Source organism: Ursus arctos, unplaced genomic scaffold, assembly GCF_023065955.2.
Source record: "Ursus arctos isolate Adak ecotype North America unplaced genomic scaffold, UrsArc2.0 scaffold_30, whole genome shotgun sequence".
Lineage (NCBI taxonomy): Eukaryota > Metazoa > Chordata > Mammalia > Carnivora > Ursidae > Ursus > Ursus arctos.
Genome location: NW_026622986.1, coordinates 36,112,666 through 36,128,551, shown reverse-complemented (window position 1 = coordinate 36,128,551; position 15,886 = coordinate 36,112,666). Strand labels below are relative to the sequence as shown.

The window sequence follows — 15,886 nt, the reverse complement described above, 5'->3', positions numbered from 1 at the left end:
TTCAGGGGAGATGCAGATGCCAAGTGTTTCCTGGAACAGAGAACTAAGCAAATGACGGAGCCATCCACCTCTCGAGAAGCCCAGGAAACAGACCGAGGGTTTTTAAAGCGAACACATCAAATGAACAAAGTTGTACTAGTTTGCTTCTACTTATTCAAATATAAGGATTGTTTCTGAAAAGCAATTTGGAAAAACGTTAAAAAGCTTTATGATTTATTTTTCCCTTTCACGTGGTTTGCATACTTTCAGGAATATATTCCAATAAAATAGCATACACCAGGCACCTGCGAGACTCAGTCAGTTGAGCGTCTGACTCTTGGTTTTGGCTCAGGTCATGATCTCAGGGTCATGGGATCGAGCCCTGTGCTGGGCTCCGTGCTCCAGGGGGGTCTGCTTGGGATTCTCTCTTTCTCTCCCTCTGCCCCTCTCCAATCCATCCCCACTTGCACTCTCTAAAAAAACCAAAAAACAAAAAAACCAGCACACACCAAAACAAACTAAGAGGAAAGTCATGTAACATAAAAAAATGGGAAACAAAAAAGCCCGAGCGTGTGGTATTTGGGCAAATGAGAAAGAACGATATGTTGGCACAAAGTGATGCCCGTGCAGGTTATGCAGAGTCACGGAAAAGTCCACAAGCGGTTAAGCCATAAAGTCCCGGACATGCTCATGACTGCATGCAGTCAGGTCTGTGCAGTGAAAGGAATGGGCAGGGTCAGGTGTTCTAGACTACCGTCTGGGCTTGGCGCCTTTGCTATTTACACTGACACACGGGCAAGTTCCTTGAGTGAGAGACTGTCTGTCTGTCTGCACTGCCCCATAGCCCCCAGGGCACTCCGAGCTGAACAAACGAAACCCTAGAGCAGAGACAGAGGTGACACCATCACACGGGGGACTGACACCTGTCCCTTGCTCTCCAACACACAGTTTCCTCCTTAAGACACATTCCCGGTTAGCGGGGCGTCTGGGTGGCTCAGTTGTTAAGCGTCTGCCTTCAGCTCAGGGCGTGATCCCGGGGTTCTGGGATCGAGCCCCGTATCCGCTGGGAGCCTGCTTCTTCCTCTCCCACTCCCCCTGCTTGTGTTTCCTCTCTCGCTGGCTGTCTCTATCTCTGTCAAGTAAATAAATAAAATCTTAAAAAAAAAAAAAAGACACATTCCTGGTCAGAAAACGAGAGTGAGGTGGGCTCTGATGCCCGGCTGGCACCCTCTCCAGGCGCCCAAGACAGCACGCCGTGCTTCCCAGCCTCACCTGGGAATGTATCTAAAGGAAATTCCTAAAGAAGATCTGTACGGAATTTTATCAGCTCAGTTCTGATCTTTACGTGGAACTGAGAAATTCAAGTGAAGGAGGGTGGACACAGACGTTACTTTGGCTGGCACAGAAGAGCGATCTGACACTCGCGTGCGTGACGAGATGGTAACTGGAGTCGCCCGCACCATTATGACAACCCTATCCCTGCATTCCCACAACCGGAAGTTTGCTCCTCTCCGTCCCCTCACCCACCTTGCCCCGCTGCACCCCCTCCCCTCTGGCAACCACTGGCTTGTCCTCTGTATGTTCAGTGGTGGCGTTTTTAATGAGGTGCCTGCCACAGGGCAGGTCAGCGAGGAGGGAAAGCTGACCACACAGGCGGGTGACCCTGGGCAGCCAGGAGGTCCCTCCCGGGCAGGTGGGGAGCACCCAGCACACATGGCGGCTTGGCCTCGGAGAGAATGGGAGGGAAGGTGTGTTGGCACCTTCCTGATGTGCTCTCCATCCTCGGTGGCCTGGCCGAGTGGGGCCGGGGGCGGACTGGGGCCGGTGGGGTGAGGACGCGTGTTCTCCAGCCGCACGCAGCCCGCCGCAGGGGGTGGGCGGCAGGAGGCGAGTCAGCCAGGCTTCATCGCACATACTACTGACTTCCTGACCAGAGGAAACAGCGGTCATTTCCTAACCCGCTTGCTACCGCTTCCTGCTACTCTAGGGTTCTAGGCTGCGGCCGGATGCTCTCAGCGATGAGCTCTCAGCGACCACAGCAAGCACGTGGGAAACGCAGCAGCCAAGAAAGAAGGAAACTCGGTCCACGTTGTTCTTTCTGGCCTAAATTCTTCGAAGAGAGCCATGCACGCTTCCTTACGGAAATCCACTCCGTAACCTGAACTTTCACAACTCGTTGACGCAGTAAGGCTCATTTCGAGTCACTTTCCAGCCAGCCCGTCGGGACTCACCCAACCTGATGAGGATGTGCGCTGTGGCTCCGCGGCACGGGAGCGCGGTAGACTGGTGTCCAGGAGGACAGGAACGTAAATCTGGTCTCACCCATACTCACCTCATACCCCACATCTCACCCAGGTGGACACCCCACATCTTGCCTCATCCAGGTGGGCACCCCATAAGTCACCTCTCCTGGGTGGGCACCCCGTAACTCGCCTCCCCTGGGTGGGCACCCCGTAACTCACCTCACCCAGGTGGGAGTCGCCCAACGGGCCTTTTGTTTCTGGATTGGCAATTATGATCCGAACCCCTGGAAGTATCTATGTGGGAAAGGAGAACATTCCGGTCAGTGGACAGAGAGGTAGATGGTACACCCCAATTAACCCTGACCTTGCCTTCAGGCTATGTGCCTGTTTTCTTTTCTGAAACGGTTTAGAAAGTAGCATGGCTTTAAATCAAAATTACGCATCACAGCATGACGTAATCACTATGTGACAACTGCATCGTACTGTAATTATTACTACAATGACAGAGCCCGTGTTAATGTGATCTTAAAGTTAAGAACCTGAATGAAAACAGGATAAACGATGTCACTCAGCCTGGTGCTTGCAAAATAGGGATCTTCCGATGTTTCAATTAATTAATTTATGTGTGTGACATCAAGGGACGCTAATGTGGAGGAAGGGCGAGGTTTGCCGTAGGCCCTGAATTAAGGAAGTCGTGGATCAAGTTTTCAGAGACGAGTGTGGACTCAAGACGCAGGTGGGCACGGCACAGTGACGTGAAGGGAGGAAGAGCTGGCGCGTCCCGGCGTGGCCGGGTTCGAATGCCCGTCTAGCTCTCCCTCGGTGATGCTTCAACATTCTTCTGCACGTCAGTGTCTTGTATCAAAATGTTCATATCAAGCATCTCCTTCTTAATGGGAGTTTGGCCTGGACACATTCTGAATTTCACCAAAACCACAAGCATGTGGCAGCGAAAGCCAGTTCTGCAAATTTAGAATACAGTCCATGTCGGTCCAGCTCATGGGAAGGGTTGAGATCCAGCAAAACCTTGGTGGTGAGAACTCCTGTCCCGTCCCTGATTCTGACGTGTGCAGACTCTGGTCCCTCAGTCCTGCTGACGGCTGGCTTAGGTGGGTAAGCACAGCGTCCTGCCATTAGAACCAACTCAGTACTAAGAACTCTAACTGGCGCTCACGTAGACAGATTATAAAAGGTCCAGAAGCGACATAAGGCACTTCTGGAATTATGTCAAGTGGGGCCAAACACAGGAACAAGAAGTCTTCAGTCAGGTGTGAATACACTTCTTGCCCTCTAACTCGTATCGAAGGCATATTCACTGTGGCAGGACCTACTTTGTCCCCTGATCGCCCCTCTTCGTCTACTTGCACAGCAGTCGGTACCTGGGTTTTTAGCGAGGCCCACGATCTTCAGAACCAACGTAATGGTTCCAACCTCTCCTCCTGCCAGCGTGACCAGGTTCTGGCCGCGGCACTTAAGTGCGTATAAGGCGGCTTAGGAGCCTCGCCGAGGTCTGCACCTCTAGTTTCCTTTTCCTGCTTGTCTCCTGCTGCTGCAATGTGGAAGTGATGGCTAGTGCTGCAGCAGCCACGTCGGACCCTGAGGCACCCTTGGGAAGGGTTCCGTGCAAAGGAGAACGAGACAGAAGATGCCAGGGCCCCTGGAGTTCTCATGACTTCTTTTACATGAGAGAAAAGAAAAATCTAACTTGTTTAAAACACTGTTGTTTGGAGTTTCTGTACTCATGGCCAAACCCAGTTCTGAAATATTACATTTAAGAAAACTTTTTGGGAAAATATTCTATGAAATACATTTCTTAAAATGTTAAAGCTCATACGCTGAGACTCAGACTCACACAGAAATGCATCTTCCTTCCCTCCTTCAATACTTACTTTTCCTGATTCCATCAGGGGCAAGCTATGAGGGGAGCCTCTTTCCACCAAGCGGACTCTGCAAACAGAAGGAGAAGGTAGGATGACTTGCGTGTTTTCGAGCCTGCGGTTCCCTCGCTCCATATTCAGCACCTGGTCGATGCCGGGCGGGTTGCTGGGGAATAAGTCTGCTGGTGAGCACCGTCCAATGCAAACAGTCACAGAAAACGTGGTCCGGAAGCAGACAGCACTGAGCTCTGGCGGGGAGACGGACAGAGACCCGGGACAGGCCACAGACAGAGGCAATGTCCCAGTCACCAGGCTGGCACGAGAGCTGGGAAGACGATTCTGCACCAAGAGGAACCAGGACTCGACTCAGCACTTGCAGAAAAGGAGCGGAGCGAACATTACACCACGGCTCTGAACCCGCTGCCGCCATGGGGACTGTGCTGCCCGGGGCTGAGGCCTCGTGAGGCTCGGCAGAGCCCAGGTCTGGGGCAGCAGAGTCTACCTTCCGACGCCGGCGCATCTGAGCCCCGGACGACAGGACTGGCCAATTCAGACGGCAAAACCTCCATACAGAAAAGAAACTCTTTTCCGTTAAAAAAATATTCAATGGTGATTTAATCTTAAGAACTGTGGATGGGATGCCTGGGGGCTCCGTCGGTGAGGCGTCTGCCTTTGGCTCGGGTCATGGTCCCAGGGTCCTGGGATCGAGTCCCGCATCTGGCTCCCTGGCTCAGCGGAGAGTCTGCTTCTCCCTCTGCCTCTGCTCCCCTGCTTCTGCTCTGTGTCAACTAAATAAATAAAATCTTAAAAAAACAAACGACTGCCGGCGACATGGGTGTGGTCACAAGCAGAGCTCGCTAAATCCTTCGCGGCTGTTTTTTATTAATTAATTAATTAATTTATTTATTTATAATACAAACAATTTTTTATTATGTTATGCTCGTCCCCATACAGTATTTTAAGTGCCTGGTTTTGCATCCCTGCCCCCGTGCTACAAGACTGTGATGCTGTTCATTCACCTAAAAGGCAGTTTTTAGGGAAACAGAGTGAAGCGCAGGAGGAAGGGCTTGAACGCCGTGGAGCGGGAGCTGGGGGCACGGGGCGGGGGACGCAGCATCTCCATGCCCGTGGAGAAGGAGGGATCTCATGTCACGTGTGGAAGAAAGGAGGACCTACCAGTCATACTGTGTCAGGGTGCTGGCATCGCTCAGGGCGGGTCCCACATGGAAAAGCTACAAACACCACAGAAGACTGCCCTTCACCCACATGAAGAGAACAATACCCAGACACTGAAATGAAAAAAAGAGCCAAACCCAGCCCTGCTCAAACGAAAAGTCAAAGCTGTGTCCTGAACGAGCTGGGAAATGCGTTTGCAGCACGCATGCAGAAGGGATGAGTTTCTGCGCTTGCAGAAATGAAGACACACTGTGAGCTGGAAGGGTGGCACGAGGCACGGTGTGGGTGAAGCCCTGCTCGGCCTTTGACCTTCCGAGGAGCCCCATACATCCAGTGGGCACCTGCCCTGCTGTCCGTGGCCGTCGTGCTGCTGTGGGCACTGCTCTCTCCCTACGGTTTGCAAGGTTACGGCCACATGACGGTACCTGCGAGGGCTTATGGGGACAGGCTCTCCGCCAGTGGGGGGGGGGGGCTTGGCTCTGTCCCACAGGGACATGGAGTGGAGAAAGCAATCCTGTCTTCCGAGACAGGACAGACAGAGCCTACAGCAGAGACCCTCCAGGGAGCACTCAGGCGGACGCGGCAGAGTCTATGTGACACGATGCAGGAGCGGATTAAACCCGCTGGCCCTGGGACGGGGATGCTCTGCCACTGCTCTTGCTGCCCTCACGTCCATCCTGCGGACAGAGCCGGCTCCCGGAGGAGTAAGACCCCTCTCGCAGGGCGACGGGATTCTCATCAGCCCACAAGCTCGCTCAGGGCACTGGCTGCCCCATCCCCCTCTAACCTGGCCATGCTGCCGGTGGGGAGAGCCCCTGCCCCATGTCTGACATTCCTAAACTCAAGTACAAGTCCTGGGCTTCCACAAACATGTTTTTCCGCCTAGGCTGTCTTAATGTCTGGAAGTCTAGGCTTTTGCTAGAAAAGAAGAGACAGCAAGGAAGACAGTTAACATGGGGGAGACTTGTGATTCCTGGTAAAGTCCCTATCTTGTGCTCTGTCCTCAGACTGTTCTTACCCTGACCCGACTTTGCCCTGAAAGGCTGCAGCCACCGGGGTGATGTCAAGGGGCTGCAGACGCAGGGTCGATGCAGCAAGAGGTCCGTTTGCAAAAGGTTCCTTCCTAGGCAGGACTTCCTTTGGCCTCACGGACTGGCTGGGGGCTCTGCCAGAGCCTCACGGGCTCTCCGACACGCTCGCCCCCTTCCTCCACCTGACACGGGTCTACCGACCACGACTCCTGCCCTGGGGCCACGCCCGCTGATGCTGCCCTACACAACCGGTCACCCACGGGCTCAGGAGACACGAAACCACCGAGGCATCACACTAGCTGCCCCAGTACGAGCGATGACATTTGCCACGGATCCTGCCAGGAGCATCCCGCTGGTCATGCTGCTGCCCCGCCCTGGCTGCCCGGCGGTCGTGCGTGACCTGGAGGGTGAGCACCACCGGCACCTTCCATCGCCACGACCCACTCTGCTATAAGGACACGGGACCCAGCACCGTCGGCCAGCGCGTGAACGAGCTTCTGTGCAGCCCCCCGTGCCACGGACGTGCTGCTAGCAACCAGCCTGGGCTCTCCCTCACACGTGCCTCCAGAATGGTCTAAAGCGTCCAAAAGACTAAACGTAACGTAAGAAGACCGTCTGCATGATTAGTTGCTCGAAGTCCCAGAAGACGGAGGGGAAATCCCCAGACGCAGGGTGTGTGCGAGTGCTCTGAGCACGTGGGGTCGCCGCTCCAGGTCCTGTGGCTGAAGCTCGTCCTCAGTCTCCCGGCGGCCGAGGCGGAGGGAGGAAAACAGGACAGATCCTACCGTCCAAGTTGGGCCCTTAGCCGCGTGGTGTTTCCCGTGCTGCTGGTGAAGCGTGTGAGGGACCTCACGGTCACACCCTCGGGCAGCCTCACTGCCTCTGGGGGAAGCTGGCCCCTGCGGTCAGTCCTTGGTGACACAACAGTGCTGGGTTACAAGCAGCCCAGCAGCCCCGGGGTCACGGAAGCCCCAAACCAGGGGAAATCACCCCCAAAACAAGTGACAACAGGCAGAACAGAAGCACCATCCAAAGAAAATACCCACGTGCCCTGGTGCTTCTTCTCTTACAAAATTACAAATCTAACAAGCTCTTGTCCCCAGCGTCCCTCCTTCCAAATCCCGACTTCTGTCCTTTTCCTTGTCAGGTTGAAAGGAGCCCCGCATCCTCTTCTTCCTGTTGGCGTCTGTTGGTGGACACCCCACTGGGGTGTGGGCCACGCCCTGTGTCCATTCATAAGGTTTTGATGCAAATTCATTCCAATTAAATTTAAGAAAAACGTCTTTTTTTCAGACCTCTGGGATTTTTCTTTTAACTAGTAGCATTTATTTTTAGGACAGTTTTATTTTATTTAAAAATTTTTTTAAAGATTTTGTTTATGTGAGAGAATGAAGGAGAGAGAGAGAGAGAGGGCACGAGCAGGGGAAGCGGCAGAGCGAGAGGCAGACTCCCCGCTGAGCAGGGAGCCCGATGTGGGGCTCGATCCCAGGACCCTGAGATCACGACCTGAGCAGAAGGCAGACGCTTCACCGACGGAGCCCCCAGGCGTCCCAGGACACGTTCAGATTCACAGAAAACCTGTCAGGCTCCCGGCAATAACCACTGTCCCGGACACCCAGGCACAAGTGTCAGAATGGGAGGGACGCCCACTACAGCTAAGGAACCTCATCGGTACTTCTGTGCCAACTCCAGCCCACACTCATCGTATCTGCCTAGACCTTCTGCATCCCACGGGGCATTTGGTTCTCACGTCTCCGTAGCCCCTCTGGGCTGCTGCAGCTGGTCAGACCTTCCGTATTAATGACCGTGACAGCTGCGAGGAGACGAGCGAGCTGCTTTGTGAGACCACTCGGTACTTCTCCCAGGGTGGGACGGCAGTTGTGCGTTTGGGGAGAAAGACCACAGAGGTGAAGCCTTCTCATCACGTCCAGTCGAGGGCACGTACTCAACACGACGTATCCCTCCTTGCTGACCCTGACCTCCCTCCCAAGAGGCGTTTGTCAGGTGTCTCCCTTAGCGTGACCCCCCGGCCCTTTCCACACCGCAGGGCTGGGGGCTGGCAGTGTCCTCCTGGGATGACAAGCAGAGCCGATCCATCTATGGAGATGTCCGGCAGAGCTCTGTGCCGAGAGCACAGGGCAACGTGGAGAGCCCCACAGGCTGTTCTGGAGTTTGCTTCTACCCTGGGTTCCATGGGACATGCTGTTCCCTTCTACACGGATCCATGTCTGCCAAAAATAGCTGGAGTTGTGTCTGCTACCTCCCACCAGAAGGTCTTCACTAATGCACACCTCCTTTCCCTTCTTGAGAACAGAAAGACGTCAAAAATAATTTCGGGACTTGATAGGTTATGAGTATTGTTTCCTAGAAAATGTGTCTGAAAGTAATTTCAAATTGTAGAAAACTTGCAAAAATGAAAGAGTATAAAGAACACTTTTAATATCCCTCAGTCAGGTTCACCTATTACTAGTGTTTTATTCCGTTGCTCAATCAAGTGTGTGCTCTCCGTCCTGCTCTCACACACACCCGCACACCCACACGTCCTTCTGACGACTGGCGGGGTAGCTGCATCCATCACGACCCTTCGCTGCTGGTTCATCATGCATTTCCTCCACGGAGGGAGACTCTCACATACAACCGAAGCATGGCTATCAGTGTCAGTAACACTGACCGGCAGCCCCGATTCCAGCTCTGTCCATCAGCCCAGTGACGGCCACTACAGCGTTGACCCCTTGTGTCGAGGACCCGCTGAGCACCAGGTTTTGCATCTGGCTGTCGCGTCTCTTTAGGTTCCATCACGAGGGACATTTCCAAAGCTTTTCTGTCTTTGTGAAATCAATATTTAAAAAGAGTACAAGGGGCGCCTGGGTGGCACAGCGGTTAAGCGTCTGCCTTCGGCTCAGGGCGTGATCCCGGCGTTATGGGATCGAGCCCCACATCAGGCTCCTCTGCTAGGAGCCTGCTTCTTCCTCTCCCACTCCCCCTGCTGTGTTCCCTCTCTCGCTGGCTGTCTCTATCTCTGTTGAATAAATAAAATCTTTAAAAAAAATAAATAAATTAAAATAAAAAGAGTACAGGCCCTGCCTTTTAAAAGTATCACCTGGGGGGCCTGGGTGTCTCAGTCAGTTAAGCCTTGACTCTTGCCCTCAGTCCAGGTCTTGATCTCAGGGCCATGAGTTCAAGCCCCACATGGAGCCTGCTTAAAAAAAAAAAAATTAAAAATTAAAAAAAAAAAACCATTTAAAACCATTTAACTCAAAATGAACCAAAGACCTAAACACAAAAGTTAAAAGTATAAAAATGTTATGAGGAAACATAGGGCAAAAGCTTCACAACATCGGATTTGATTAAAACAAAAAAACAATCTCAGCTAGGACACCAAAGCACAGGCAGCAAAAGATGAATAAAGTGGATCACATCAAAATGGAAAACTCAGCCAGGAATGGTGTCGACAGAACACAAGGCAGCTCATGGGACGGGAGAAAATATCTGCAGGTCATAGATTCGAAAAGGGACTAGTATCCAGAACATAGAACTCCCACCACTCAAAAATAAAACAATTTGATTAAAAATGGGCAAAGGACTTGAATAGACATTTCTCCAAAAGAGATAAATGCATGGCAAATAAGTACATAAGAAGATGCTCGATACCACTGGTCATCAGAGAAATGCAAATTAGAACCACAGTGAGACACCACCTCACACCCGTTAGGATGGCTAGTCTCAAAAAACCCAAAACAACAGGTGCTGGGGAGGATGTGGAGAAGGGAAACCTCGTGCACTGTTGGCGGGAATGCAAGCTGGTACAGCCACTCTGGAAAACAGTGTGGAGGTTCCTCAGAAAGTTAAAAATAGAGCTCCCCAGTGACCCAGCAACTGCACTTCTGGGTATTTACCGGAAAGCTTGAAAGCAGAGTCTAGAAGAGACAGTTGTATGCCCATGTTCACAGCAGCATCATTCCCAGGAGCAGAAAGGTTGAAGCAACGCAGGTGTCCATCAGTGGATGAGTGGATCCGCAGAATGTGGTCCATCTGTACAGTGAAATATTACTCAGCCCTAAAAAAGAAGGACTTCTCACACACGCTCCAACATGGATGGGCCTTCCACGTGCCTTTCCCCGCTCCCACAGGCTGCTCTAAGGATGCAGCCCCGAGATGGTGACATGGTGTTGAAAACGCCTGCATAGTCCGTGTGACTGAGACCAGTTAGGGTCTGTTGATGAACTTGTAAGAGCTGGTGGGTGGGTGCGGGTCCCAGACAAGCCTCGCGTGTAGGCGCCCTTTGCTCATTACAGCTGCCGACCACCCCCGTGGAGGGGCAGCCTCCTTCTTCAGGCCAGTCGCTCCGGGGTTGCACGCTCAGGAGGTTAAGCCAGTGGCAGAAGGACAAACCCTGTATGACTCCACTTACGAGGTACGCGGAGTAGTCAAGTGCACAAAGACAGAAAGTAGAATGGGGGGTGCCGGGGGCTGGGGAAGGGGAGTTAGTGTTTGATGGGGACAGCATTTTGGTTTGGGAAGGTGCAGAAGTTCTGTGGCTGGTGGCAGGGATGGCTGAATGCCACAGAACCATGTGCCGAAAGATGCTAAGATGGTAAACTCTGTTGTGTGTATTTACTCAGCTAAAATTTAGTCATTTAGACGTTATTACTTGGGGTTCTCTAGTATTTCCTCACGACTGACTAGAAGGGCTGAGGGTGTCGTGTCCTTCTCGTGGGATCCCATCCGGAGGCCCATCAGTCCATCCGTTCCCCTGGCGTTTGTTTCTGAGCTTGTCGATTCTCCGTCCGTTCTGCAGAACATTCCAGCACACAACACTGGCATGCCTGTAACGTGGCAGGGGGACACGCAGTGCAGGAGGAGGTCACACGTTGCTTCAACATGCAGACCATGAATAAATTCCGCCAGGCAGAAGCCACGCCGTCCTTCTGTGGCACCTGTCACTCACCCAGCCCTGAGGTCTGCCCCTGTGGTCCCCCGTGCCAGCCCTGGGCCGCAGTCAGGCCCACGTCTGAGCAAGTGGCCAGCTCTTCCTCCACAAGAAAGCTCTAGAAGAATAAGTTTATTTAAGCAAAGAGATGCTTCTCTTCAAGGGAATAGTATGTAGGATTCATTTCTTTTCAAGTAACTTTCACTTTCTAACGATGGATGGGCCTCAATAGGACAGCCACGTGGGCAAGATTAGCTGGCTGCCCCTGGCTTCGCTAAGATCCCACAGTCAAACGGCACTCCTAGGGTTTTGAGGTGATGGTGATTTTGTTCACAGTGGGACAATACTCACCAGGATACAGAGAGGCTGACTGCACAGACCAGTAAGAAAGAGGGTGTTCACGGACTTGTATTTTCTATCATTTTCTCTCTGTACCCACCCAAACACACTCCAGGCCATTTAATTAAAAACCGCACAACACCGGAATGAGGAGGGAAGAGAGAACAAGGAGGTGATGGAACAGCCTTTCTAAATGCACAGCGGGTCTGAGGGAACAGGTGCAGGACGGACAGGAGCTCTGTCCAGCCGACGCCGCCAGCCCACGGCAGGGGGTCTGCCGAACCCCTTCCCCTTCTCAAGGCCTGAGTCCCCACCCCGCACAAGAAGGCTCCTCTAGGCCTTGCCCCGTGCCGCGGAACCCCTAAAAGCTGGCAGGATCGGACTTCCCACACAGCGTGCCCAGGAAAGGTTCACGTCACTCTGGTCACGCGCGCACATCTCACCACGAGAAATCAGGGACTGTGTCCACCTTCCTCTAGAAAGAGCAGCATCTGAGGCTGTGATCTGCACAGGGAGATTCCCTGGGGAACACGCAAGGTGTGAACCACATCGCTCTACTGTCAGCGAAAACGCAGCACTCATAACGTGGCTGCGAGAACACAGCGGACGTCTGATTTTAGGGTAGGGGGCCCGGATGTAGCAAATAAAAATACAGGACGCTTGGTTAAATGTGAATTTCAGATCAACAACACTTTTTAAAGCATACATTTGCCCATGCATATTTGGGACACACTTGTAGTAGGAAAATGATTCCTCTTATATCTGAAATCCAAATCTAACTGGCTGTCCTATAGTTTACCTGCAGCTCCAATGGAGAGGATCTGGTAGAGGTCTTTGGGATAAGATTCAATGAATAACCAGTGGGACAAAAACTATCCAGTCAATACATTATTTTTTATTTTTATTTATTTAAATTTGATCTTTACTGAGAAAAGACCACAGAACACTTTCTCAGAAGAACCTAAAATGTTCTAGAAAAAGGAAGGAACACTTAGTCAAACCTCCACAACTGTTTGAATTGTGGGAGGGACTCGAAAACATCACCCAACCATTGAGAACCAGGAGGGGAAGGGGTGGACCCGTAACGAGGGCCAGGCCAGAGGTTCAGTGACATGGCCTGAGGTCACACGGTCAGCTGGTGGCAGAGCTGTGACCGGCGCCCAGATCAGCACCTCTGACTCGTCTCAGGATCTCCCGACAGGACAGCAGGGGTCAGAATGAGGTGCGAGGATCAGAAATAGGTGATGGGTTTGAAAGGTGCAGAGTCACTAAGAGGTGCTGGTGCTGGATGGGGAAAGTACAGGAAAACTCAAGGGGAAGAGCCTGTCTCTCCCAGCTCCCAGAATGTCCTTGGTATGGGGCTGGGAGCCTGGGCCTGCCTCCCGCACCGGACCAGGGCCTCCTCGGACATGGCTTCCGGGCTCCCTGCCACAGAGCCTGCTCGGGAGAGGTCCATAGGCTGATCGTGCTGGGCTGGGTTCTAAAGGGGGGAGAACCAGAGTAAAGGGAATCATGTCTTTTTATGGAACCTACCAACTCCAGGGAAGATTCTGGCCTTGCAGGGAAGATGGAGGCTGGAAATTCACCCCAAAATTACCACTTTGCAAACTGTGAACTCTTCCTTTTTACTCCATTTTCTCCATCGATAAAGTCATCTGATTTTCAAGTACCTCCATAAGAACTATTTGAGGGATGCACAGGACCCACACTACAACCCATCCATTCAACTTCAATTACGTAGCCGCGATTAAGGTGGCCAAACAGTGAGCTGAAAGGACGCACGCACGCCTGAGGACATCCAGGAGCAGACATAAGGGAGGCCAGCAAAGACTATTTGCAAATGGAACAGCAAATCTCGAACTCTCTGTGCATAACGCACACATCTACAGAAGCGATACGCTGTTTAGACGCTGCATGCGTGAGTCATCACCAAGCTTCCATGACTAGGTCCTCCTGTCTCCCTGGGACAGGCAGGCACGGAGTGCTCGGGCTCAGCTGCACGGAACCCAGGAGAGCGGGTCCTGTGCCTCACCCAACGCCAGGGAAACGACAATGCTCACGGCCTCCAGACCGAACTCCTGGGGTCAGCTCGGCCCACAAAGGGCCTGCGCCACTCAGATGCCCCACACGCCTCCCGGGTGGCTGTCGAGGACCGTGTGACCAGAAATCACAGATTTAGTAGTAAGTGCGAGCTCCACGTCAGGTTCTGCTAAGACCCTCGTGCCAATCACGCACACATCGCGAGCCAACCGAGCGCGGGGTCCCTTCTCAGCTGTTCTGTGTTCAGCTGGTCCCCTTCCTGCCGTGGACTAAATCACAAACGCACCAAGGCACGTCCACTCCGCACTCACTCTCCTCAGGGTCTCGATACTCGCTTAACCGCTGACCAGGACTTAATGGACTACCCTGCTTTCCGGAGACTTAGCACCTCATGTTAGGAGGAGTACGGCAGCCAGGGAAGCTTTATGCTAACATTATGTCCATAAGAGTTAACTCCTAAAACTGTTTCTCTAAATGCTGAAAAATTTTTTTCTTTCCTATCTCAAGTCTACAAAATCCAAGTGCTTAAGGAAAGATCCGATTGGAAGAGATGAAGAGACCAGAATTCACATTAAATGAAGGTAAGAAAGAGTATTTTTAAAAGTAACAGTCACTTTCAAGTAGTCCCCAAACCATTTCATCACCTCCCCCTTGTGCACGGTGAGACTAAGTCTCCTCCAGCAGCAGGAGTCAGTACCCTCGCTATGTGAGGCAGAAACGTTCTCCACAGTGACCTGCTAGAAACGCAGAGGACTAAATCCCAAACACTGTGGGTCACAGAAAACAAGGGGGTGTTAGAAAAAGAGGCAGAAAGTCAAGTAGAAATCAGGTCAATTTGGGTAACCTCTGATCACAGGCTTCCACAATGTGGCTCTCCTCTGTCACCTGTCTGTGCCAGGTGTGCACGTGAGCACGCACAATCTCTCTCTAGGGAAACTGCACGGACACACGAACACGTTAACCCTCTCCAAGGTAATTACATCATGATTAAGCAGGTGCCCTGGGGCTCCTAGTGAACGTACCAAAGCAATGGGAAGAGTGATTAATCCTATCACTGAATCACAATAATCTGAAGTTAGCACAACAACCCCATTTTTTTCCCCCAAGTGACAAGATAGTCAATATTTATGAAGGCTCTCCTGTTTCACCTGCACCCCACCCCCGCTGGGGCCTGGAGCCAGGCAAGCTCCCTCCTGTGCCCAGGTCACCCTGGTACCGTGGGAGGGACAGCCTCCAAACCCGCTGCCCTGACAGCACCTCCCGGGGCCCTTGGAGCGTGGCTTTACCATGCCCATTCTGGGCACAGGGAGACTGAGGTCACAGAGCCGGCCCAGACTGAACTCTGACCAGCTGGACCCCACGGACTATCTGTCACATCAGCAGCAGGTAAGACACTTCTGATTACATGTTGATAAAGGTCAGAAGTGGTGCTGGAGATTTCAAGCGGGGTGATATTTTCTCTGGGGAACACGCAGGATGGATGGTATTGAATGGAACTGGGGCTTGAGAGCAGGAGGATTTCACAGACTGGGGGTAGTGTGGACCCTGGAGAGGCCCCAGGGGGGTACGACTCCCAGCTCAAGGGAGGTTTTCTGCTGCAGAAAGCAGGTGTGAGCAGCACCTGGGCCAGCGACCCAGCCTGACCTGGCCAGGAAGTTCCATTACAGGTGGTGAAGGCAGCAAAGCACATGGAGGACACAGGAGCTCGGGCTCCCGGCCGCTGAAGCTCTGGGGACAGACCACACTGAAGGAGTGGCTATGCCATGTCCAGGTCTGCTTCCTTTTCGGTCAAACCCTGAAAGACGGGCAGAGGCGGCCCCTCCCTCAGCTCCCAGCCATCCGCCTCGAGCGCAGGACAGGCGAGAATGCGAAACAGCGTGACTGGAATGGTGGAGGGTGTGCAGGGCCCCTCGGAAGGCTTTCTTAGGAAAGGCCCGTACAGGGCGGACGTGGGGTGTCTGTGTGTCCCGCGCGGGGGCAGCTCGTTGGGTCCCTGCGACACTCAGCGACATGGCCAGCAGCCGTGACCACCAGTGGTCGTTGGTGATCGTGACTGACAGCAACTTCCAGCCCCCCAAGCGCGTCTACTTCTACCCCACACGACCCGTCAGAGAGCACACACCAGGACACAAGTGTCACCTGAAAGAGTTGTGGACTTGGAAGACGGGAGAACGAGGAAGTCCCCGCGAGCACTGACTGTGTGTCAGGCCCCCTTCCCCGGGCCACTCTGCTGCGCTTCTGCGCCCACCTCCCTTTCCCACACCGCACACG

General features: G+C 52.9%; 1 protein-coding gene across 6 annotated transcripts in view; it reads right to left on the bottom strand.

Moving 5' to 3' along the window:
- DIP2C (disco interacting protein 2 homolog C) overlaps nucleotides 1-15,886 on the bottom strand; it is a 395,318-nt gene that overhangs the window by 6,797 nt on the left and 372,635 nt on the right. For all 6 annotated transcript variants that reach the window (XM_026478673.4, XM_026478674.4, XM_026478675.4 and 3 more), the window contains 2 exons: nucleotides 4,112-4,169; nucleotides 2,442-2,516 (listed from right to left, as the gene is read on the bottom strand). In XM_026478673.4, coding sequence (XP_026334458.2) covers nucleotides 2,442-2,516; nucleotides 4,112-4,169 — 133 coding nt within the window. The remainder of the gene's footprint in view (nucleotides 1-2,441; nucleotides 2,517-4,111; nucleotides 4,170-15,886) is intronic.